Here is a 24,629-nt window from a genome sequence, read left to right as displayed (position 1 = left end):
CGCTCTGTTTTCACTGGCAGAGGGTTGCAGGAGGCCATCACAGCCAGAAACAGAGCTCGTGAGCCCATTTTCGCTGACAGAGGCACCGTAGGCCGGTTCCTCATTATTTCCAGGGTGGCCCCAAGGGTCAGATTTAAGCACCCCACGGGTCGGATGTGGTCTGCGGGCCTTGAGTTTGATACCTCTGGATTAGAGAGTGGGGGAGAGGGAATTGTCCCACCAACATCAACTGAAACCAGGTAAATAGAAAGGAGTCCAGGAAGAAATTATGATACAATTATGACTCATTCTGAGCCCTCCACAGATCATACACAAGTGCAGCCAATGCCGACTCCGTTGATCAGGTAAAAACTATAGGAATGCAAGTTTAGGTTGAGTACATTGGTATACCTGCCTTTCCTAGCCTAGCATCAGGAAGATTTGTTGGGACTACAATTTCTAGAACTCTTAGCTATGTTTTCCTAATCCAACCAGAGGTTCAAGAAAGCTGGTATACAGAATTGTGCTTTGTATCAAAACAATCAACACTGATAGCAACCCTGGTAGCAAGGTTAAGAAAGAGAATCAGCAAGCATTCCAGGAGAAGAACGAAAGCTTGAATGCCTCTCAATGTTTTTGTCAAATAGGCTTTGACACTCATTACCTTGAAGAGAGGTCAGCACTACCTGAGCAGAAGCAATAGAGGAAGCAAGGTAGGCCTCAGCAACAGGCATGGCAAATTTCATGCCAATATAGCTCTCTGCCAACTCAAGGATGAATTGAGGGCATACTGTACATAGATAAAAATGAGCAATGAAACCTTGTACATAAACTTATAAACTTAGAAGTAAATCCTATTGGGTTAGTAAGAGTTGCTGTATATACTAATAACAATTTAAATCCTACCAATTACCATAATAATTACTTTCACCATAGAATTGCTGTAATCCAAAATTTATTTACTAGGGCAACAACAGTCAGATTTACCACACAGTGTGCATAAGATTATATTATTGATTATACATGGAATGCTGCAAACATAATAGACATTCTTATTGCAAATTAAGAATAATTAATTAATTAACAATAAACACCGCAAGGCTGTAGGGTAGAAAGTAGGGCTAGGCATAAATCCGCAGTTCAAAATTCTCTGCAGGGAAATTGAGTAGACAATTTGGCCGAATTTCTGCAGGGGGAAAAAAAAATCTCCAGCAATTTCTCAAAGATTGGACTTAGTTGGAGGAAGTCCAGGGAGAAAAGTCCTCACCTGATAAATGTCCTCTGGGGCACACTGAAGTGTCATGATTGCAGGCCAATGGACGGACAATGGAATGGTGAAATACAAGACGAACCCCTTGATCACTGCGTGACTCAGTGAATGCAAGAACACAACATTCCAGTTTTGGAAAAATCCACCTACACTTTCATCAAACTGAATAAAGGGGTAAAAAGCAAAAATGATTCTCTGCCCAGCACCAGTTAATATAACGAGGAAAACATAAAAAGCAGACTAATGGGGTTTCAAAGAGCAGATGCCCCCAGCTACACTGTGCGGCAAGGCACAAAATCCATATGCAGCTTGTGGGGAGGGTGTGCAGATTTTAAATGAAAGCAAACTGGTCATTCCACCAAAGATTTCCTATGACTGCCATTTTCTATTTCTTTGTTCCATTTATATGTGTGTGTATGTGGGTTTGTTTGTTTTTTTTGACTCAGTCCTTGCCATACTAATGAGTCTTTTTAGTCCTTTCCTAAATTCCCAGGTACATTTTATAGCTGTTCTGATTTCCCTGATGAGCACTTTTCTATCAGCCAAATAAGTCGATATGAGCAGCACATGGAACAGACGAGGCATCTACCAGCACTCCAGCCATATATCTCACTGCTGCTGTGTGATCTGATAAATTATTGAACTGCCGCCATTGCCCCCCCCCTCCCACCAGCCCCTGCACCAGCCACCTCAAGCAATAAATAAGCCATTTTAGAAATTTTGAAGGATTTCACAGAGATGTTACAGCGACAACTACATCTCAGGAAAATGTTATCAGGACTCTTAGGTTAAACAAATGCATTTACGGCTTTTAAAGAAAGGGAATTTTTATTGGTTTCTCTGGTAGTAAGTAGTGGATATAGCTGAAACAGAGATAGAGAGACCAGATTTCAATAATTCCCAAATAATTAAAAGGTAAAGGTAAAGGTTCTCCTCGCACATATGTGCTAGTCGTTCCCGACTCTAGGGGGCGATGCTCATCTCCGTTTCAAAGCCGAAGAGCCAGCACTGTCCGAAGACGTCTCCGTGGTCATGTGGCTAGCATAACTAAATGCCAAAGGGGCACAGAACACTGTTACCTTCCCACCAAAGGTGGTCCCTATTCTTCTACTTGCATTTTTTACGTGCTTTCGAACTGCTAGATTGGCAGAAGCTGGGACAAATAACGGGAGCTCACCCCATTACGCGAAACTAGGGATTCGAACCGCTGAACTGCCGACCTTTCGATCGACAAGCTCAGTGTCTTAGCTACTGAGCCAATGTGTCCCAAATAATAATCCTTGTTACCTACTCTGCCTCACTTCCAAAACTATGCTGTGCATGTGTCACCAGTATACACATTCATCTGTTCGTTCGTTACATTTATAGTCCACCTTTCTTTTAATTGCTCAAGTCACCATGAACAATATTCCCTCCTTAAATTGTTCCCCACAGACCTCTGTGTAGTAGATAGGGCTGAGAAAGAATGACTGACTCTAAGTTAGCTAACAAACTTCCCCGAGAGTCAATTTGAACTGTGGTCACCCCAGCTGTAGCCCACACCATCCAATAACTTTTCATAATTGCCTTCTTTTCATTCTGGAAAACAAACACGACACTGGACACAATAAAGCAGGATTGCGTTATATACAGAGTTTGCAGCTCCTGAAGGATCAGAGTTGAAAGGGTCCTCAAAGATCATCAAAACCAACCTTTCATCAATGCAGAAAAGTACAACTCCATGAAAGAGAATTTTCCGATAGCTTGGATGTCAGAAGGTTCCGTGTGATTTCTGAACTAACCAGTTTCTTGTAACTGGAAGCCATTGGCTTTGAGCCTGATATCTGCAGCCATTGATAATACATTCCCCCCTACGATCAGTATAGAACCATTTTAGTTTAGTGATTAAGGCATCAGTCTAGAAATTGGGAAAGTGGGATTCTAGTCGCATCTTCAGCAAAAAAGCCAACCGGGTGACCTCGGGACAGCCACTGTCACTCAGCCCTAGGAAGGAGGCAATGGCAAACCACTTCTGTAAATCCTTGCCAAGAAAGCTTCAGGGACTTGTCCGAGCAGTCTGTGAGAATCAGACATGACTGAACAAAGAAAAAAAAAGTAATCAGTGTAATGTATCTGAGGGTGGCTCCACCATCTATTGACTGCCACTTTTCTAATTCAAACCCTTCCAGCTTTCCCAACTTTTTCTCTCAGAATTTCCACTGATCAATTACTGCATTAATTGGCAAGCAGTGACCTGACCAAAACTGTAAGATAAAATCAGGAGCCACTGGCTCTTTGAGGGGATTCCTATCTGAAACTGTAAGAGCCAGAGACCTAGTACCAGTAAGTGGGATTTAAGTAATTTAACAACCGTTTCTCTGCCCTAATGATTTCTTCCAACAACCAGTTTGCCAAACTGCTCAGAAAGTTAACAACCGGTTCTCCCGAAGTGGTGCAAACTGGTTGAACCCCACCACTGCCTAATACCTACTTAGACAGCTATCATCATTGAAGCAAAGGTTTTGATGTCTGTAGCAAAGAACAAGACGTTCCTTTCTCTATGTACAAAAGCTGAACAGATTAACTGATCTTCAGCCTCTTGTGATCAGAACATTCTTCTCCCCTGGCTTGAAAGCTATAGGACCATCAGCACCTTTAGCTCTGTCTCTTCCCACCCTTCAGCATCAGTTCCTTAAGGCAACTGCCTTCCCCTGTGTTTTGGAAGGAGCATCTCTCTGATCAAGACTAGCCCCAAAAGAAGTCCAGTCATATGATAGCTTTGGAGCTAGGGATTATTTGTTCCATACTGTCTACATGCAACCTGCACTGAGAAAACAACTCTTAACTCAGGTAACCGCCCCGAGTCCTTCGGGAGAGGGGCGGTATACAAATTTAATAAATGAAATAATGAAATGAGGTAAACCTCTACGCTGGGTGGATAATATGCTTTATTATGTTGGCCCAGATATCCAGCAAAGAGGCACAAAACAGACGACCATTAAGCAGCTTGCAGGAGGGATGTATATCCTATTTACACAGTATGCGGGACGGCTATAAGGTGAGCCTGAGGAAACACCTGCCCAAGGAGCAGCGAACAAGGGACTAATTTAGAAGGTCATCTGTGCACCTTAATTGCCGAACGTTAATCTACCCAGCATCCTTTTTCATGAAGCCGATTGGCTTCACATAATTTCACCCAAACCCCACAACGTTGAAGTCCAGCCAAACTCCGGAGGCCGTTGCCAGCCTAACCCCCAAGTAAAGCGAAGAGTAGAGGAAGCGCCCACTTTCTGCTTCTGGAGGCCGCGAGGAGCCCGGCTGGAGGGGCTTCGACGAGGCTACTGTTGAAAACTCACCAGCCGCGGCAACGCTTGCGCATTGCGAAGCAGCAGGTGTCTCCCTCGCCCTCTCGTCTTCTCCACCCACTCGCCCACCCGCTTCCACTCTCCTCCAATGCCATGCGGTTTCACGCCGTTCGTGACTTCTTCTGCGGGGTTTCCAACCCCCTCCCCTCCTTTCCCCCACGCTCTCTTTGCGCGGCCGCCCTGCGAGCGCTCTAGCCTACCTTTTTCAACCAGCCGAGGCGCCTTACGTGGTGGCAAAGCGCAAGCGGCAGCCCGCGAGGCGGGGCGAGGCGAGGCGAGGCGAGAAGCGAGAGAGGCGAGAGGCGCGCCTTCTTTCCTTCCTCAGCCTCCCCTGCGCTCCTTCGTTGCGCGCGCGCTGGCGACACCCTCGGCTGCACGAGGCGCCGCGTGCACGGGCGGAGGGGCTTTTTCCACCTGCGCTCCTCTCGCGCCAGCCTGGAGGTGGCACCGCGACGGCTGCCCTGCTCCGGGGCTTGCGCTGGGCGAACAATGGGCTTGCGAGAGGCGACCGCCGCAGAAGCAGCAGCAGCCGCCGCCGCCGCAGCAAAGCTTGCTGCATAAAAAAAGGAAGCGGGGACTCCTCCTCCTCCTCCTCTCCTCCTCCTCCTCTAGAGGAGAAGCCAAGGTGACCAACGTTCCGGGGGCTCGTCCCGTTGTGTTAGCTGTTGTGGTCGTTCTCTCTGTGTCCGTCCGTCCATTCCCTCATGTTCTGAACGGTGGGGAGGGGGAGGTTATGCAGATAACCGCCCCCCACCCCTCATCACCCTGCATGACATTTCCCTCGTTAACTTCTCCGCTCCCCCCCCATCCACCCACCTCCCACTTCGTCCATACGGACGTTAAATGAGTTGCACGGAGGGTTTTCTGCACCCCCCCCCTCCCTCCCTCTTTAAGAAAGGGCTCGGATGGAGTTGTGGGGGCAGAGGAGCTGCTGCCACAGTATTGTGAGAGCCTCAGTGTTTTTTGGTGTGGTTTCCCCCCCCCCCCCCGGTTGATCAAGGGAAAAAGAAAATGTTCCTAAACCTTTATTGCCTGTGTCTGGTTTGTCATTTCATTCATCATCTTGGCTCAGAAATGGTGGATGAGGAGCCTTTAATTTTGGGTGCTTCTGTGCCTAAGGTTGTTCTTTTAGGATCTTCTTTCCAACAGTTCCAGCTGATTTATGGCATTTTATTCTTGAGGAAAAAAGGACCGTATATTCTGTCTCTGCATTTCCCTTCATGTTTCATATGAAGGCATACTGTGTTATTTCTTTCCTTTGTTTTTTTTTCCCCCACCCCCCACCCCCCTCCATGGGCAGCAGCTTTAAACCTGCTGTCTGTTCTCATCCTCCTTTTTTGCAGTCATATTGATGGAAGAAGCATCTGCTGGTTTATTTAGAAATCTGAAGTCTATTGCATGCTTCTTAATATTGCTGCTAACGAGGTGCTGAATTTCTCTATGTGTTTTTTTTTTTTAAAAAAATGTCTTTTCCTTGAAGAGGACGGGTTTAAATATGAACGAAGACCCGACGGTTAATTTATCGTGGCTGCCTCAGGATCCCTTAGAAACCAGCCCACCACCAGAGAACATCTCAGCTGCAGTCACCTCTCTCATTCCTTCCAGTGACCCAGAACCGGGATTTATAGTAAACCCTTGGGATATTGTCTTATGTACTTCAGGAACACTGATCTCCTGTGAAAATGCGGTTGTGGTCCTTATCATCTTCCATAATCCCAGTCTTCGTGCCCCAATGTTCCTCCTGATAGGCAGCTTGGCCTTGGCAGATCTTTTAGCAGGAATTGGATTGATCGTCAATTTTCTTTTTGCTTATCTTCTCCAGTCGGACTCTACCAAGCTGGTCACAGTTGGTTTGATCGTCGCCTCTTTTTCTGCTTCTATCTGCAGTCTGCTGGCCATCACTGTGGACCGGTACCTCTCCCTTTATTATGCTTTGACTTACAATTCTGAGAGGACGGTGACTTTTACCTACATTATGCTTATTCTGCTCTGGGGTGCTTCAATCTGTGTGGGAGTGCTGCCAGTCATGGGATGGAACTGCCTCAAAGATGAGTCCACCTGCAGCGTTATCAGGCCCCTCACTAAAAATAATGCGGCCATCCTCTCGGTCTCATTCTTACTTATGTTCGCTCTCATGTTACAGCTGTACATTCAGATCTGCAAAATTGTGATGCGCCATGCTCACCAGATTGCCTTGCAGCATCACTTCCTAGCAACTTCCCACTATGTGACCACCAGAAAAGGAGTATCGACTTTAGCCATTATCCTGGGAACCTTTGCTGCTTGCTGGATGCCTTTCACACTCTATTCCTTAATAGCTGACTACACATATCCCTCTATCTACACCTACGCCACCTTGCTTCCAGCCACATACAATTCCATCATTAACCCCGTTATATATGCTTTCCGAAATCAAGAAATACAGAAGGCACTTTGGCTTATCTGCTGCGGCTGCATACCTTCAAACATTTCTGCAAGGGCCAGATCACCCAGTGATGTTTGATTAAGAGAGCAGAGGACCGTTGTCTATTTAGCATTGTGATGTGTGAGCCCTGCTGCTCTCAGTACATTGTACATAACAGAGTCACAGTCAGTCTGTGGGGAGTATTTACATTTAAAAAAAAAAAAGCCTGTTGACCAAAATAAACCATGTTGTGTAAGTCCAGGAACAATCCTGGAAGTTGCAATTTTTTTTTTTTCTGGCAAAGCTTAAGTGTTGCTTAGATTCTGTCCTTTAGTTTCTTCCAGGATCCAAAGAGGAGTGAGCTCTGTGGATCGTAAGAAATGGATTGGTAGATTTGCTTTCTCTGTTTGTTTGTTTGTTTGTTTGTTTGTTTGTTTGTTTGAATGAATGGAAGCCCACTGGCATAAGAGCTGTGTGTATCAGATGAAGGGTAATAGAGGCAGAAGGCCTATTATATCAGATTCTATGGAACACAATAGCAGATGGCAAGAGACTTTGTCCTGCTCTTGGATTTTCAGGTGGCATCTGGTTGGCCACTGTAAGAGCCGTGTTAGAGCTGAGCTAGGTGAACAGTGGCGAAATCCAGCAGCATGCATGATTCCACACACACTTCAGATTATGTATCTTGCTTAAAAGACTTCCATGGATTTCAACAGCACAGTCGTTACCTTGAGTACATGTGTGTCTGATGCACTGTAGAGACATGTTAAGATCCATATTCTAGCACACAAGTGATGTTCCAATCTGCAGTGCTTTAGTTCTTAAAGCATCACTATTGATTTGGTTAAGAGTTTCCTCTCCAACCAATGCAGTCCAGAAATATATGTTAGTCTTTCCCTTTTTAACATCATAACTTCAAAATATAGGAAGCAAGGCACAAGCAAGGGTGAAACAAGACAGGTTTGGGATCTGTAACTTCCAAAACCTTTTCCAGCCCTCCATTGTATTACAACCTGGGAGGAATAATTAAACCAGCTAGCCTAAATAATTTCCATCCCAAATGCCTGCAGAAGAGACAAAAAATGTTGAGAAAAGAAAAGGCAAGAACAACATCCTTCTTGACATTCATCCTGTTATGAGTTTGGTTGGAGCCTGGGTTTCTTGGGAGTTCTGACATTTAATATGGCTTTATTAGAAGAGCAGACAAAATCTGTAATTTTGAGCAAGAGACAGCTACTGAATATTTCACTAATAACCCAAGACTTCATCCTGGGATCTATATTCCCATCTGAATTGCAGATGAATGGAAACAGATACCCTCATCTGTATAGTTTATCGCAGACGGGCCTATATGGTTTGGGATAGCTATAGGGATGAACCTGTATTTGATTTCTATCAATACTTCCTAATCCTGCCACTCAAAAGGAGCTGATTTAAAACAACAACAAAAAAACAGTAGTCCCTTTATATTTACAATAGGGAAACTGGTCCTACAGATAGTTCTGGGTAACAATTTCCATCATCCCCATCAGGATGTTGCCTGGGGTTTATGGAAATAAAATCCAACAACAATAACATACATTATGCTAGAGAACAATTCCCATAATTTATCTAACAAGCAAAAAATAAAACAAAAGAACAGCCTCTTTCCAAATTGTTTACACAACTAAGAATAAATTATGTTGTTTCATTTTTTTTTTTTGCTAAAAGAAACATTCTTTTCCCTCTTTATTATTTTTTTAAATGCAAAAGTCATAACTTTATTAATATAAAACTAGGCTGTAAATTCAGTGAAAATCTAATAACCCGGGAATACGTTGATGCTGATGATTATAAATCCTGAACAACTCATTTTGCAATAAATATGACTGTTATGCAGAGCTTGAGGTCCAAATATTCAGAATTCCAGACAGATTCAATTTTTCAGGTGGTGTTGCCCACATATATGGTGACAAACCATTACTTCGGAATGTTTAAATTGACAAACCTACTACTTAAACTATCTTATTCACTGTTAAATAAACAAGGGCATGCAAACAGATTGTTGAACATTTTTTATATAGGGGCAGCTGGTTATTTTTCTAAACATTCATTTTTAAGGCTCCAAGAACAATTTAATGACATAAGCTACTTAATTTCAGCATTTTATCTCCATCATCAATATGTAATTGCTCTGTAAAATATGCGCTGAATTGTGTGTGTATGTTTCATGACATTTTCTTTGTTCTGGCTCCAACCTCAAAGCTTGACATTTTCAAGTGGGAGCACATGTGACCGCCAACCCCCCATCCCACATAATGAAATGTGCATAAAACATGTTGTCTAGTTTAATAGCTACATATCCTTCATATCAAAGCACAATACTGAATGCATATTATTCCATTTCCTTCCAGGATATTAGCTTTTTTTTGTGATGGATGGAGCATATTGTCATGACAGAGGGTTCAGTGATGCAAGGCAACATAGTTGATTTCTGTAGATGAGAACCTTTTGGGGCCCAGAGCAGGAAAAAATGATTTAAAAATTGCATTCTATAAAATACAGCATTTCAAAGCCATTGTCATGCACACTCACTAAAGTAAATGTGACTTAGTTTGATGGAAGATAAACACATGTATTTGCTGTCTGAGCCAGGGATGGCCAATTTCTGATGTCTGCATCAGCGAGACTTCCCAGCTATAGGCTCTTTGCTTATATATTTCACTAAGCAGAACAGAGAAACCAATCTGGAACAGTGTGTGAAAAAGATCTGAGCATCTTTCCAGTTTGAATTAATTGGCTTTTTTTTCCTAATTGAGATTCTCCATGGACCAAATCCAACCGTATATCTCTTACCTGCAGCCTTTTTGCACATATCCCAAGTCTGCTACAAATTTTGGGGAACAGGGAGGAGAAGGAGAAGTATGATCCACCAGTAATGCCTGTTGTGCTCCTGGAAGGATTATGCCTTTGAACTCAATCTTTGCTTCCTGCCACATCAGCAAGGGGGCAACTGCCTACATCTCTATGTCTCCATGCTATACAAAACACCATCTGTTGAATTTTGGCCTATGGGGAAGCTGCTAAAAACATATAAGCTCTGTCAGGGAAAAGGTGGCACTGCTTTCATGCAGCAAAAGAAAAGGGCTGATTTAAGATTCAGGAATTAATTGGAGCAAAAGTCTGTGAAGTGAGGGAGGGCAGTAGAAATGTCCCTAGACCCCCAAATGTCAATCCAAGAATGATGTCTGTCCAAGAATATGATTGCTATGCATTTATATGAGTTTACACATCTTCTGAATGTTAAAGATATGCTATATTGTTGCAGTGGTATCTTTCTGTATAAATTGTTTAAATTTTAATTGTAATAGAAGAAATATTGAAAGTTATATTTAAAAAAAATACTGGTATAATATTATAGATGGAAGAAGATGCTATATTGCTGACACTGAATTTTATTAACTCAAGGGCTGATTCAGTCAAGTGAAATTGTGATAGGACATTCTTCTAGTGCAGCAGGAACTATTTTTCCATTTTTTAGGTGAAAAACCTTGTACCTAATTTGTGTCCTGCCTGGAGCGCACTCTCTTGTGTATAGCACTGCTTTTCACAGGGCGAATTCCCTCCTACCTTCAACTGAAGGTTGAGGAGGACCAGGAGTGCACCTTCTCAAAGAAACATGTTGGAATTGGTTCTTAATCTTTGTCTTTTGATGTGGTTATGATGATGAACATGTCTTTTGTGGCACGTTTCTATGGTGTTAAACAGTTTACAAGGTCTACACAAAACCAATTCTCATAGGTGTGAAAAGGCCTCGTTTTGAGACCATAGGGCAATTTTTCCCAACATGGTGCCCGCTAGATATGTTGGTATTTCCATTTTCATAAAGCCCAAGCAGTATGGCCAGTAACATATCTGGAGGGCAACAGGCTGGGGAAGAAGCGCCCATAATGATTTGTACTGCAATAACCTAGATTTTATGCCAAATTAAACTCTGGTTTGTTTGCTTTTTTCAACTTGAACATTGTAAGGACTTATCCAAGTGAATGTACTGAGCTTGTCATTTACTCCAGACGCACAGATAACTAGACCAAGAATCCACATCTCAAAATTGTAATGTGTTTCTGGGTGTACATTTGTACTATATGGAAGTTCTGATCGTTTCTGGTTTTACTCTAGGAACAAAGACATTTGGCATAATGCAATCTAGAAGAATGCTCTTGATTTTTATACAAAGTGTACCAAATTTATGATGTATGACAACTATATGTTAGCTTGTTTACTAAATTAAAAAGTCAATTGATTTGAGTTTGTATTACCCTGATAAAGAGAAGGAAACACTCTGTTAAAATGTTGTAGAAAAAACTTTTGTCTCTCTCTTCCTTATGTGTCCAAGAATTGGATGTACTGTATTATCTATGCCTTGCCAAGGAAATGAATAGCAAAAACTATTAGACAGGAATAACTATTGCATAATGCTAAATCAGGACAAAAAGCTATAGTAAATGAGGAAATATGTTACTCTTTCCCACATTCCTTTTCTTCAAACTGTAGTTTGGTCCAGATAAAGTAGTAATCAAGGACAGATGAGGGACTATAGCCTTATAGGTATCATTAGCCTTATTCTGTACTTTACAACCCATAGATAGTACAGAACAGAATATTTAATTCTCTGCAGCTCTAGAACCAAACATGAAGAGTTGTAGTGCTGCAAAACCTGAAAGTGTCATAGTTTCCTACTTATGGGGTAAAGTCTATTGGTTACCAAATGAATGAGCCTGATTTACACACTTTACTATAATCACAGTTTTATCCCATAATGGCAAAAATTTAGTAGAAGCTAGGGAGAAAAATAGAGTATATAAGTTTGATGCTCATTCATATACCACCATCATGATACTGTGTGTGTGAGAGAGAGAGAGAAAGATTTATCAATATTTTTTCTGGGTATTTATTTACTTATTCGTAATGGTTTCTTGTGATTGAATTGCAAGACTGACTTAATTAACTGTAAATTCTAATATGGATGAGCACACTTTAAAAGAAAACTCAGTTTCTCAAGAACTCTTTGGCTAAATTCATACATCAGCCAGTTCATACTTCTAACTAGCTCAAGGTTGATTCAGCCTTCCATCCTTCCGAGATCAGTAAAATGAGGACCCATATTTGCTGTGGGCAATATGCTGACTCTGTAAACCTTAGAGCTAAGAAAGGGCTGTAAAGCACTATGAAGCACTATAATAAGTCTAAGTGCTATCAGACTGAAACATGGTTTGTTAGCCCTGGTTTATTAAACTATAATTGGATGGGTTAACTCAATTGATTGAGCTAAAACCAAAACAACACATTATGATTTATTGCAAACCTAATTACTGGGTGGAGTGGATTTAAAATTGCATGAAATAAATACTTGCCAACAAGAAGGAAGTATAGTATATAGACACATTTCAAATGGAGAGAACTTGATTTCAGCTTCTATAATGTATAAGTAGGGAATGTATCATTTCCTTAGCCTCCCAAACTGTTGGATTGGAGTCACACATTTCATTCTTAGCTTGACTTAAATCACTCAATTGGAAAAAGATTGACCCACATTGGAAAGGTACTCCATTTGCCAATGGAGCTTTGGTGTTCCAAATTTAGAGTTGCAAACTGGAAGAGGGGAAATTAACTCTGCTTGCCTATGGTTTCATCCCTCCTAATAATCCACTTCCGCACATAATTTGAAAGGAAACCTGTTCAGGCACTGCGGTAGCATTTTTGACTGGGCTTGGGCAGTGTACTCACCAGTTATCAGCTATCATGACCTGTAGTTCATTCTCATGTATCCAATCCTTCTGTCTCTCCTGCTAATGTAATTGCACAGCAATAGCATGGCTAGGCCATTCCTCCCATGAGAGCAAAACTGGCAGTTCGTAAGTTTTATTTTACTGATGCAAATGCTGCCATACTGAAATTTAGAAAAGAATGTTTACAGAAAACCTGCCCAAATAATGGTTGGTCTAAGTTATTGAGTAAACTAAAAACATAATTACCATTATTGCACAAGGTATTTTGAATATCTTTATTCTTATCCGTTATATGTGGACCAGTTTTAATGGGTACATATGTCTTTTCAGAACATCAGTTCTACACCTAAGCAAGGCAATGGAATTTTAATGGGGAATATGTGTATTCTCCCCAATCACCCCAAATGGAAGTCAAAATGGAAACTGGCAAAAAGAATAGTTGTATTTTCACTTTACATTAAATTACATTGAATATGCTACATAGGAATATTTCACATATGCCATCACATATGTACTCTTACCCAGCTGTGTAAACTGGTTCTAAATGAATTTTATATGTTTTATATGTATTCATTTCTAAGACAGAGCCCTTGCATGCTTGGCATTGGCAACTCCCCTTTCTTACCAATTGAATCTTTCATCCTGCTGTGAGTGACTAAGCTTTTGAGCACTATGCATTCCCAGATGTTCAAAGCCATGACTCATATCTTAATTTTAAAGTATCAAGATCTCTCTCTTCCCCCCCAACACACACACACTGTTTGGAATATGGAAGGAATATGGCAAGCCTAAAATGGATTGATTGACTAGATTGTGTGCCTTTAAAATGTTAAAAGCAAAGTAGCTGAACAAACATAGTCCAATGACATATTTTTATTTTTAACCAATTCTTGAAATATGTATCATATAGCTAACTTCTGATTGGTTTCCAAGTGAAATAGCAAGATGCCAAACTGATAATTTAAAAAATGGGATACTTTTTAACCATCAGAAGAGTCTCCATCTATGGAAAGAGGAGAGTTTTTGTTTTGCAAAATTTCTCAATTTCACGTCTTTCCAAAAGGATCTGTGGGATCCTGTGAAAAAAGGGATAAGATATGGGTCTGAAAGACGAGGAGGGAGCAGTTGACAAGGTTGCCAGATGAAGTATTCCATATGGAAAGGGGTTCAGTGGGTCACCCCCCCCAGAGAATCAGAGAGGGGAGCTGCAGTCAGATCAATATTACATCATAAAATATAAGAATATCTAAGCAGCAGAGCCACCTGGAATGAGTGAGACCTAACTAGGTAATCCAAAGGATTCTGAAAAAAGATGCTTTGACTGGCATCCAAAACCCAGTAAGTAAGAAGCTAGGCATTGTAAACAGAGAACATCTTGCACCATTGTCTTCCAGAATTCAGGTGAAATTGTTTGAAGAAAGCTGTACCAGCCCAGGGGGTAAGAATCTGCATAGAAACACATTGCAAATACTTGTTGAATCAGATGTGTATTTATTGTAGGTTCTCACAGTGTATTTTATCCTAAAATAAATGAGCTATAACTTTTATGGTTGCAATGGATGGAAACTAATCAAGGAGAGAAGCAACCTAGAACTAAGAAGAAATTTCCTGACAGTTAGAACAATTAATCAGTGGAACAACGTGCCTCCAGAAGTTGTGAATGCTCCAACACGAAGTTTTTAAGAAGAGATTGGATAACTATTTGTCTGAAATGTTATAGTGTTTCCTGCCTAAGCAGGAGGTTGGACTAGAAGACCTCCAAGGTTCCTTCCAACTCTGTTTATTCTGTTCTATTCTATTCTATTCTATTCTATTCTATTCTATTCTATTCTATTCTATTCTATTCTATTCTATTCTAAAAACATTGTATTTTCCAGTTAGAGCTGCTGGCGCTAACTTCAATTATTCGAAAGGCTGTCACAAGGATGATGGAACAGATTTAAGTTCTGCTGCTTCCAGGCATAGGATTCAACACAAGGGATTAAAATGGTGGGAAAAACCAATTTAAGACAAATGTTAAGGAAGATTACTAAATGGACCATGCACACCGGAAGAAATAGAAAATCAAGTTGGACACCTATTTTACAGGAGGTTTTTAATCAAGCTTAGGTGCAGGTAGTCCTCAAGTTACAACCACTTATTTTGTGACTGTTCAAAGTAACAGTGCTACTGAAAAAAATGGCTTTTGACCAGAGGTGGGATTCAAATTTTTTTACTACCGGTTCTGTGGGCATGGCTTGGTGGCCGTGGTATGGCTTGGTGGGTGTAGCAGCGGAAGGATACTGCAAAATCTCCATTCCCTCCCCACTCCAGGGGAAGGATACTGCAAAATCCCCATTCCCTTCCCACTCCTGGGGGAAGAATATTGCAAAATCTCCATTCCTACACCACTCTGGGGCCAGCCAGAGGTGATATTTGCCAGTTCTCTGAACTACTCAAAATTTCCACTACTAGTTCTTCAGAACCTGTCAGAACCTGCTGAATAGCACCCCTGCTTATGACTGGTCCTGCCCTTACAAATATAACATCCCCAGGGTCATGTGATGAAAATGTGGGCATTTGGCAACCAGCATATATTTACAACTGTTGAAGCATCCTATGGTCATGCGATTGCCATGGCTTCCAACAAGCAAACTGATTTTGGGGGAAGCTGGATTTGCTTAATAATCACATGATTCATTTAACAACTGCAGTGCTTTGCTTAGCAACTGTGGCAAAAGAAGTAATAAAATTGGGATGGACACACTTAACAGCTGCCTTGTATGCCTTGTAAGTATGTTGGATATCAAATATATAATTTTAAAACTTCCTGAGAGTGATATTCTTGTGTCTCTTCCTGCTTTGAACATTGAAAATCCAAAACCAATTCCAATCAATGTCATTCCCTTCGAGGAGGATCTGGGTTGCTGTTAAGACCAAGAACAACTGCTATTAGGAACTACACCTAGATGAATGTTACAAATGCAAATCTAGTGGTTCCCATGCACTAACTCTGCTTTCTTCGTTTTCTGCAACTGCATTGATGTACAATAGAGGGTACCAATTGGAAATGCCAATTAGTGATAAGGTGATAATGCAAGACATCTGGAAACATCAGGCTAGAGAAGACTTAGATAAGATCAGAACAGGCTCTTGGTGTAAGGACACAACACTAACAATGAGAGTAACTTCACCTGGCGGTCTGAACTAAAGAGTGAAAATACTACTTCCTTGATATGTAAAATACTGATTGTGGTGTTTTGCTGAATCCCACTTTTTGTGAGTCACACTAGTTGACATTCAGTGAGCTAGATTTCGAGATGATGTGTCAGCAGAAGCCTCCGATGGCAAAACAGAGCATTAGGTGCAATGCTGAGATTCTTCAAATATCAACATGGTTTTACATAAAATGTTTCTTTTTGCCGCAAAGAGAACTCTTAAAAAAAAAAAGAACATCGTTGACCCACATATGCCATATCCAGCAGAAAAACTTCTGTAATGATTTCACTTGGTAAAGCAGAGGTAAGCTAACAGGATTTGGTTATGCTTTTCTGTAATGCATGGACAGGAAGCAGATCAAAACAGAAAATATCCGTGTTCTGTTCTCCTAGCTCGGTACTCTTGAAACTGGTTTGACTTGGGAATATTAGTGTCCAAGCATTGCTCCAGGACTGAGCAAAGGGCAGGTCAGGTTTATTGAATAAATAGATGATCAGCAACACAGTAATATAGAATGCAGAAGCTGGAGATCGTTCAGAACATCAAGCAATTTAGAAATCTACTTGGCCATACAATTTTACTAGAAGTCATAAAGGCCCTTTGCTTATTTCTACAATCTTCATGTTTTGCTGCCAGATCACTCTCCTGCGAGCTGTGCTGGAGATATAAACATAATCTACCAAAGCTCAGTTTGCTAAGCCTTCGTGTGTAATTGCCACTGCTGTTTTTGTCACACACATTACTGGAAATGCTTCATTGCTTCCCACTCAAGTTAAATGATCGTGATGTTGTATAGTTTCTTTCCTGTCAAGAAAACCATTAGTTTTATTTGTCTTAGCCATTAAAAATACATAGAGCAAACATTTGGAACATACAGCAATTCACACTATTATAATAAAATAGATTGGGGAGTGGATTGCTGTTGGTGATGGGGGGGGCAGGGGGGCATAACAAATTGTGGAGTTAAAGGCTCCAGTAAACAGAGCAGCATTGCAAAACGGGGGGAGCTTGTCACAGAAATAGTCAAAGTCACGAAGTCCTTTTTTTGGTGTGTGAAAGGAGAAAAAATTGAGAGGTTTTCTTTATTTTTAAAACCTATACTAATTTTAGGTCTGAAACAAAAAATTTTCACGTTTCCTGCTTCAGCATGATGTAAAACGGCACTGCCAATATTCAATAATTTGTAGTAAGCTAGAGGAGGCCCGTGGTGGGCTGAAACTGGTTTAACAACTGATTCTGTGAGAGCGCACTTTGAGTGCGCATCAGAGGTGGGTTTCAGCAGGTTCTAACCAGTTCTGGAGAACCAGTAGCAGAAATTTTGAGTAGTTCGGAGAACCGGTAATAAAAAGTCTGACTGGCCCTGCCCCCACCTATTCTCTGCCTCCCAAATCCCAGCTGATCGGGAGGAAATGGGGATTTTGCAGTAACCTTCCCCTGCTATGCCCACCAAGCAATGCCACGCCCACCAAGCCACACCTACAGAACCGGTAGTAAAAAATTTTGAAGCCCACCGCTGGTGCGCATGCGCCTAACGTGCTCGCATGCAGAGTTCAAAATACAGCATTTTGAAGCTCAGCTGCTTACCTTCTAAGGCAGCCCCTGTAAGTAGAACTGCAGAGGTGTGGAAATCAGCTGTGCCATGTGAATCAGCTGAGCCAGAAATTCAGCTGATCGTTGGAACTACCGGTTCGTCTGAACCGGTCTGAACAGGCAGCAGCCCACCAGTGGTGGAGGCTATCCTAGGCAGTTCAAAAAGGATGTGGGCTCAGTAACTGTATGGGCCTCATCATGGAGTCCCACCATTAGAATTGTTCATCTCCCCTCCCCCACCTGGAAGAGAGAGGCCCACTCTTACAGAGGACAATCCAACTCAGACAGTCCCATCCACATCGGGAAAATATCTAAACTTCTTCCTAGGATAGTTTCCAAACTGAGAGAAATAATAGCTGCCCTCTTCTACAACAGTCAGACCACAGCTTGAATTATTTGTCCAGGTTTTGGTGACACCCTTAAAAATAGGGCTTAAATCAAGTGGAACAGCTGCAAAGAAAGGTAACATGGACAATTAAGTACAGGTAACCCTCAACTTACAACCCTTCATTTATCAAAAGTTACATCATTGAAAAAAACTGACTTACAATTGGTCCTCACCAGTGCTGAAATCTAAAATTTGTTACTACCGATTCAGTGGGCGCGGCTTGGTGATGGTGGGTAATGTGACTGTGTGGGCGTAGCCAATTTTTTTTTTTTTTTTTTACTTTTAAAACCATTTTTTCTACAACCTCTTCGGTGAAGAGGTTGTAAAAAATGCTTTCAAAAAGCTCTGATGATCCCAGCTGAGTTGCCTGATCGGCAGAGGCTTTTTTTCTTTTAAATGCCTCTGACGATCCAAGCTGAGTTGCCTGATCGGCAGAGGCATTTTAAAAAAAAAGCCTCTGCCGATCAGGCAACTCAGCTGGGATCATCAGAGGCTTTTAAAAGCATTTTTTCTATAACCTCTGAGCCGCGTGATTATCAGAGGCTTTTTTTTTTTACTTTTAAAAGCATTTTTTCAGCCAAAGAAGTTGTTTTGAGCATAGCTGGCTGGAGAATTCTGGGAGTTGAAGTCCACAAGTCTTAAAGCTGCCAAGTTTGAAGACTTCTGGGATAGATGGTTTGGTAACTACTATGTGCTTCAGTTTAAATTCCTGCACTCAACAGAGGACTGGATACCATTGCCTAATTCTTAACTTTTCCAGTTCTGCTTTGGTTATTATGCAGAGAACCAAAAAAAGGAAGGATCCCATTCAAAAGTGTCCTCAGAGTATGGTTAAAAAAAAAAACATAATGGCAATCACAGTGATGCAATACATGCATATAAAAATAGGTGGAAATTCATTCGTACTACCATGGGCTCTGTCTTGACTTCTTTGAGCAGACCCTATGGATACCCGAGGCCACCCTATAATGTCTAAATATAGCAAACGCTTTTACTGATTTTTGCCATTTGAAAGAAGCAATTGATTATTTTAAAAAATCTGCAAAGGCTTCCTTTATTATCCCATGCATTTATTATTATAAAAGGGAAGCAGTGGCTCAGTGGCTAAGACTCTGAGCTTGCCAATTGAAAGGTCGGCAGTTCAGTGGTTCGAATCCCTAGTGCCGCATAACAGGGTGAGTTCCCGTTACTTGTCCCAGCTTCTGCCAACCTAGCAATTTGAAAGCATGTAAAAAAATGCAAGTAGAAAAATAGGGACCACCTTTGGTGGGAAGGTAACAGCGTTCCGTGCACCTTTGGTGTTTAGTCATGCCGGCCACATGACCATGGAGACGTCTTCGGTCAGCGCTGGCTCTTCGGTTTTGAAATGGAGATGAGCACCACCCCCTAGAGTCGGGAACGATTAGCACATATGTACCTTTACCTTTAAGCTCAGTCTTGATAGGATTCCAGTATGAATTCATTCAAGCCTCTTTTCTCTCAACTACAGTAGGATCACTCTTGAGATATAGTAGTACGTTAGAAGAACTTGCTGAACAAATATGTTGAGTTGTTTCCTATTTTCATCATGGCAACAAACCCAAATATAGTAATGTTAGAGCATTGGGTTCAATGATCAGATGTTTTTTAAATTAACAGACAAAGGAAAGACCTATGTAATTTCATTTGCATAGTAATTGATAAACATATACCTGGTTACAGCATGAAAAATAAAAATGTTCATTTAAACTAGCAGTTGGGGAGGAAAATCCTTTCCTTGATATAGCATTTATTGGGGGAGGAGGAATTATGCATTCAAATCTAACTACTGTATTTTTTGGAGTATAAGACACACTTTTCTCCCCCCTAAAAGAGGCTGAAAATTTGGGTGCGTCTTATACTCCGAATGTAGCTTTTTCAAAGCTTTTTTCCAGCCCTAACGAGGTGCTAGAGAGTGAAGCGATCTCTGTGGTTTGTCTGCTTTTCTCTCTCTTTTTTTAAATTTGTTTTTATTGTGAAATATAGAAATACAATTCAACATTTTTCGGTTCCGTGGTGTTAAATATAAATACATATTATTTACATATTATTTACATAGTATTGCATCTTTGCTTGTATATGATTTGGATATTATTACAAATAGTAATGCACAGTTCTTTATGATCATATATACATGCTATTTACTTGTTGTTTACATAGATTACAACCTTAATTCAGTAATGCACATGGTAATAGTTAACTCTTTATGATCATTATTAGTTAACCTTTATACTTCTCAAACTTCACTTTTTGTTTCTTTTCTCTATCCACTCATACCACAACTCCCACACATTATATTATTCCGTGTTCTCTCTTTCGTTAAGTTCTAATGTTAGCTTATTCATTTCGGCGCACTCTAATATTTTCCTGATTACTTGTTCTTCAGGTGGTAGTTTTTTCTCCTTCCAATAGTGAGCGTAGGTTATTCTTGCCGCTGTCGTTATATGTATGATAAATACTTCTTCTTTTTTTCATATTCTGCTTTCAGGATTCCCAGGAGAAAGATTTTCGGTTCAGAATCAATATTGTCTTTTATTATTTCCATAATCCATTTCCAGATCATTTTCCAGAATTTTTTCGCTTGTGGGCAGGTCCACCAGCAATGGTAAAAGTGCCTTGGTGATGGCCACATTTCCAACAATTGGGACTCATATTGGGATATATTTTGGCTATCCTGGCTGGAGCTAGATGCCACCTGTACAGCATCTTACATTGATTTTCCTTATAAGTCACCGCCCTGGTCATTTTAAGGTTGCTATTCCAAATTGTGTCCCATTCGTTTAAATTTATACTTTGTCCTATGTTTTTGGCCCATGCTATCATCTGCTCTTTAACCACCTCTTCTATTATGTCATATTCCAGCAAATAATTATATAATTTAGCTAATATTTTGTTGTCTGTTCCCATCCATATCTTATCAAATCCGTTAATACCTATGTCAAAGCCAAACTCCTCCTTATCCTTTTTATAATGGGACTTTATTTGTGCATACGGCCACCAATCGATGTGGATACCCTGTTCTTCCAGTTCTTCATTTGTTTTAAGGTTCCTTCCCCCATCTAATATCTCTTTGTATTTGACCATTTTCCCCATTTCCAATAGGTTAGGATATATCATGGCCTCCATTGTGGAGAGCCATCTCGGGACTTTTGTATATTGTTTTCGACTTATTTCACCCCATGTCTGCATTAGTGTATCCCTTATTTTATGACTATGGAAATACGTCCTTGCTCTTTTTCCTATGTCCCAAAGGAAGGCGTGCCAGCCCTTCTGGAGATCGTGCCCTTCCAGGATCAGGAGTCTTTTATTTTCCAGGGTTGCCCACTCCTTCAACCAAACCAAATTAGCTGCTTTGTAGTACATTTCCCATATTGGGAGTCCGAACCCACCTCTGTCCTTTTTGTCTTGCAAATTTCTGATCGCTATCCTGGGTTTCTTCCCACCCCAAATGAATTTTCTTATGATAGAATTAAGTTCTGAGAAGAATTTTTTATCCAATTTGATAGGGGCAGTTTGGAACAGATACAACAACTTTGGTAACATGCTCATTTTTATTGCTGCGATCCTGCCTAAAAATGATATCTGAGGTTTCCCCCACTTTTCTAGATCCTGTTTAATGTTTCTGATCAAGGGCACGTAATTATCTTCCTTAAGGGCCGAGCACCTTGCCGATATCCACACTCCCAAATATTTTACCTTCTTAACTATTTGTAGCCCCATTGTTTCTTCAAGTGTTTTCTTTTGTTCCTCGGTCATATTTTTGGTTAACAGTTTAGTTTTAGTTTTATTTAATTTAAGGCCAGCCACCTCTCCATATTTACCCAATTTTTTCCAGCCCTAACGAGGCGCTAGAGAGTGAAGCGATCTCCATGGTTTGCCTGCTTTTCTCATTGCTTCTCTCTCCAAAGATCAGTTGTTCTTTAGAAGCTGTTTTTTATCCCCAAGCAAGGGATAAAAACCATCAAACTAATGTGCTGAAGCTGACCAGACTAAAGACGCTAGCCAGATGAATACCTAGTAGGCAGATTCCCCCCCCCCCATTTTCCTCCCCAAAAACTAAGCTGCATCTTATACTCTGGTGAGTCTTATACACTGAAAAATACGGTATCTTGTTTCTTGAGAAATTACAATCTGTCTCCCCCATCATCACCACCCCCAAGGAAACCACCCCATGCCTGGCTAAACACATTAGTGCTTCCACATTGGAAAAAAAGCAGATTGAACAGCATTACATGGTGCTCTTGACATCAACAGGAATACAAAGAACGGCCTTCCCACATCTATTTGAATTGCAGAGTGGACAGAGGCTTGGTTTTTTTAAAGTTAAAGGGGTAGAAACAGTAGTTTCCTCCCATAGTTTCAGAAGTGCTACCCACACCTATTTTTTGTAATTTCCTTATAGCAGTGAGGGCTAACCTTTTTGCCATCGCGTGCCAAAAGCAAGGGGACCGTGTGGGGGGGGTCATGTGCATGCGTGCCCACACCCATAATTCACTCCCCTGCACATGTACGCGCGACACAAACACTGCCCCCCGCTTTTGGCACGCGATGGGACGGTGGGCCCGGTAGGCCTGTTTTTTGCCCTTCCCTGACTCCAGAGGCTTTCTTGGAGACACGGGAGGGCAAAAACGGCCTTCCTTATCCCCCCTGGAGGCCCTCTGGAGGCCAGAAACAGCCCGTTTCCCGACTTCCAGTGGGCCCGGAAGGCCAGAAAATCAGCTGGCCAGCACACGCATGCACACTGGAGCTGAGCTAAGGCAATGCTCGCGTGCCCAGATGTGAATCTGCATGCCACCTGTGGCACGTGTGCCATAGGTTTGCCATCACGGCCTTATAGCCTTAAAAATTCTTTCATACTTACGTTCTTCCACTATGGCCCTTCATCTTTAATGTTAGCAAATACAACTGCGTTCAATAATCCAACGCAACCTCCTAAAAGAATAATATCTATTCTTTTAGTCGTGAATCATGGTGAAGTTCAAATGAATTCTGTGGGTGGATGTTCCGTTTTAACTGTGTTTTGTGTTGTGACAGGTTCTTGGAAGGCTATGCTTACATGATGGAAGTGTTTTATTTCAGCAAGAACCATCTCTATACCTCCACCCCTGTACCAAAGCAAACTGCTATAAAAAGACAGCTGGAAAAGAAAGTAGAGAGTTCGTACTGAAATTTTCAGCAAGAATAGATGCAATGAACCCCATTGATGGCATATAAGCCTTCAGTTGCACACTTATTAATGAAACAGAAAAAAACCTCCACACATAACTATGACTCTAAATGGGGACACTCCAGCAGGGAGTGAGAAACTATTCACATGCAAAACTGCTACTGTATATTGAACATAATGCTCCTATAGTTTAGCAAATGTGTTCACGGTTGCATGTAACCTATTTTCCTGTCTTCTGGGAATAAAGCTGTTATGTTGCAGTATCAAAGAAATTCCTTTTTCTCCAAAGAACTGTCACATATATCTTTCCATTCCTTCCCCCCCCGAAATATAGACCATTATTATTACTGTATATAGACAAAAATGGGAAATCACAGCTACCAGTTCTGAAGCTGCTGTTGACTTCATACATATCAGGTTTTTGTGGTAATGTATCTGGATAGTATATGTTTAATCGAAGCAATCTGGCCTAATGAAAATAACAGATGGAAATTATATCAATTAACTACACTGTTTCCTCGAAAATAAGACCTCCCCGGATAATAAGCCCAATCATGCTTTTGAGTGCATGCGCTAAAATAAGCCCTCACCGAAATAAGCCTTCCCTGAAAATATTTAAACATATGCGCAGCCAGTCCCCGCCATTTCCTTTGGTTAGGGTTAGGGAGACAGAGCTGGAAATCAGGTAAGACGCCAAGAGGAGCCCTATCTTGCTCCATGCGCCCCAAAATAATAAGACCAGAAGTAGGGAAACAGATTGTTTCCTGCCTCCGGAGGGCCTGGGGGGGTTGGGGAAAGCCCATTTTTCTCTCTCGCCTGGCTCCAGAGCCTTTCTAGGAGTCTGGGGAGGGCAAAAACGGCCTTCCCCACCAACCCCCCGGAGGTCCTCCAGAGGCCAGAAATGGGGAAGGCTGTTTTTGCCCTCCCCAGACTCCTAGAGAGGCTCTGGAGGCTGGGGACAGCAAAAAATGGGCCTTCCGGTCCCACCAGAAGTTGGCAAATGGGCTACTTATGACCTGATTTCAAAGTTAAAACTTTGAAATAAGGCAACAGTCACAAACCATGCAGGCCACATTTTGAATCAATTGACATTTTGACATAGTTTTCAAGGGCAGCCTCATGTACAGTGTGCTGTAATAGTCAAGATAGGAAGTGACTGGAAAATGGGTGACTTGGGACCAGGAATTGTTGCTCCAGGAAAGAGAGTAAGTGGCACACAAACCACAGTTGTTGCAAAGGCTGTCCTGACCATGCTGCTTCCTACCCCTCGAGCAGCAATTGTGAGTCCAGGAGAATTCCCAGATGATGCACTGGGTCTATCTGGGACAGTGCCTTCCCATCAGAAACCAGGTATGGCAATTGTCCATGGACCAAAGAACCCAAAATCCAGAGCCATTATGTTGCCCTTTTGCTTCTCAGATGACCATGAATAAGTCTGAACAAGAACAGATTTATGTAGGAAAGTTCTTCCTCTTGTCTAGCAATGTCCCTTTTGGGGAGAAA

The 24,629-nt window shown here is 41.5% G+C and overlaps 1 protein-coding gene and 1 long non-coding RNA gene across 2 annotated transcripts; one reads left to right on the top strand and one right to left on the bottom strand.

Moving 5' to 3' along the window:
* Positions 1-917: 917 nt before the first annotated feature.
* LOC148113306 (uncharacterized) lies at positions 918-5,161 on the bottom strand. Its single transcript, XR_015734390.1, has 2 exons — positions 4,794-5,161; positions 918-3,324 (listed from the first exon to the last, which is right to left on the bottom strand). It is a non-coding gene; the product is annotated as an uncharacterized LOC148113306 (long non-coding RNA).
* On the top strand, positions 5,104-7,220 carry GPR12 (G protein-coupled receptor 12). Its single transcript, XM_034410672.2, has 2 exons — positions 5,104-5,218; positions 6,074-7,220. The coding sequence occupies exon 2, from the start codon at positions 6,089-6,091 to the stop codon at positions 7,094-7,096; it is 1,008 nt and encodes a 335-aa protein (XP_034266563.1). The 5' UTR covers positions 5,104-5,218; positions 6,074-6,088; the 3' UTR covers positions 7,097-7,220.
* The last annotated feature ends 17,409 nt before the right edge of the window (positions 7,221-24,629 follow it).

This window comes from Pantherophis guttatus, chromosome 5 (assembly GCF_059756535.1).
Source record: "Pantherophis guttatus breed Tessera chromosome 5, ASM5975653v1, whole genome shotgun sequence".
Classification (NCBI taxonomy): Eukaryota; Metazoa; Chordata; class Lepidosauria; order Squamata; family Colubridae; genus Pantherophis; species Pantherophis guttatus.
This window is presented reverse-complemented; position numbering and strand designations above follow the sequence as displayed.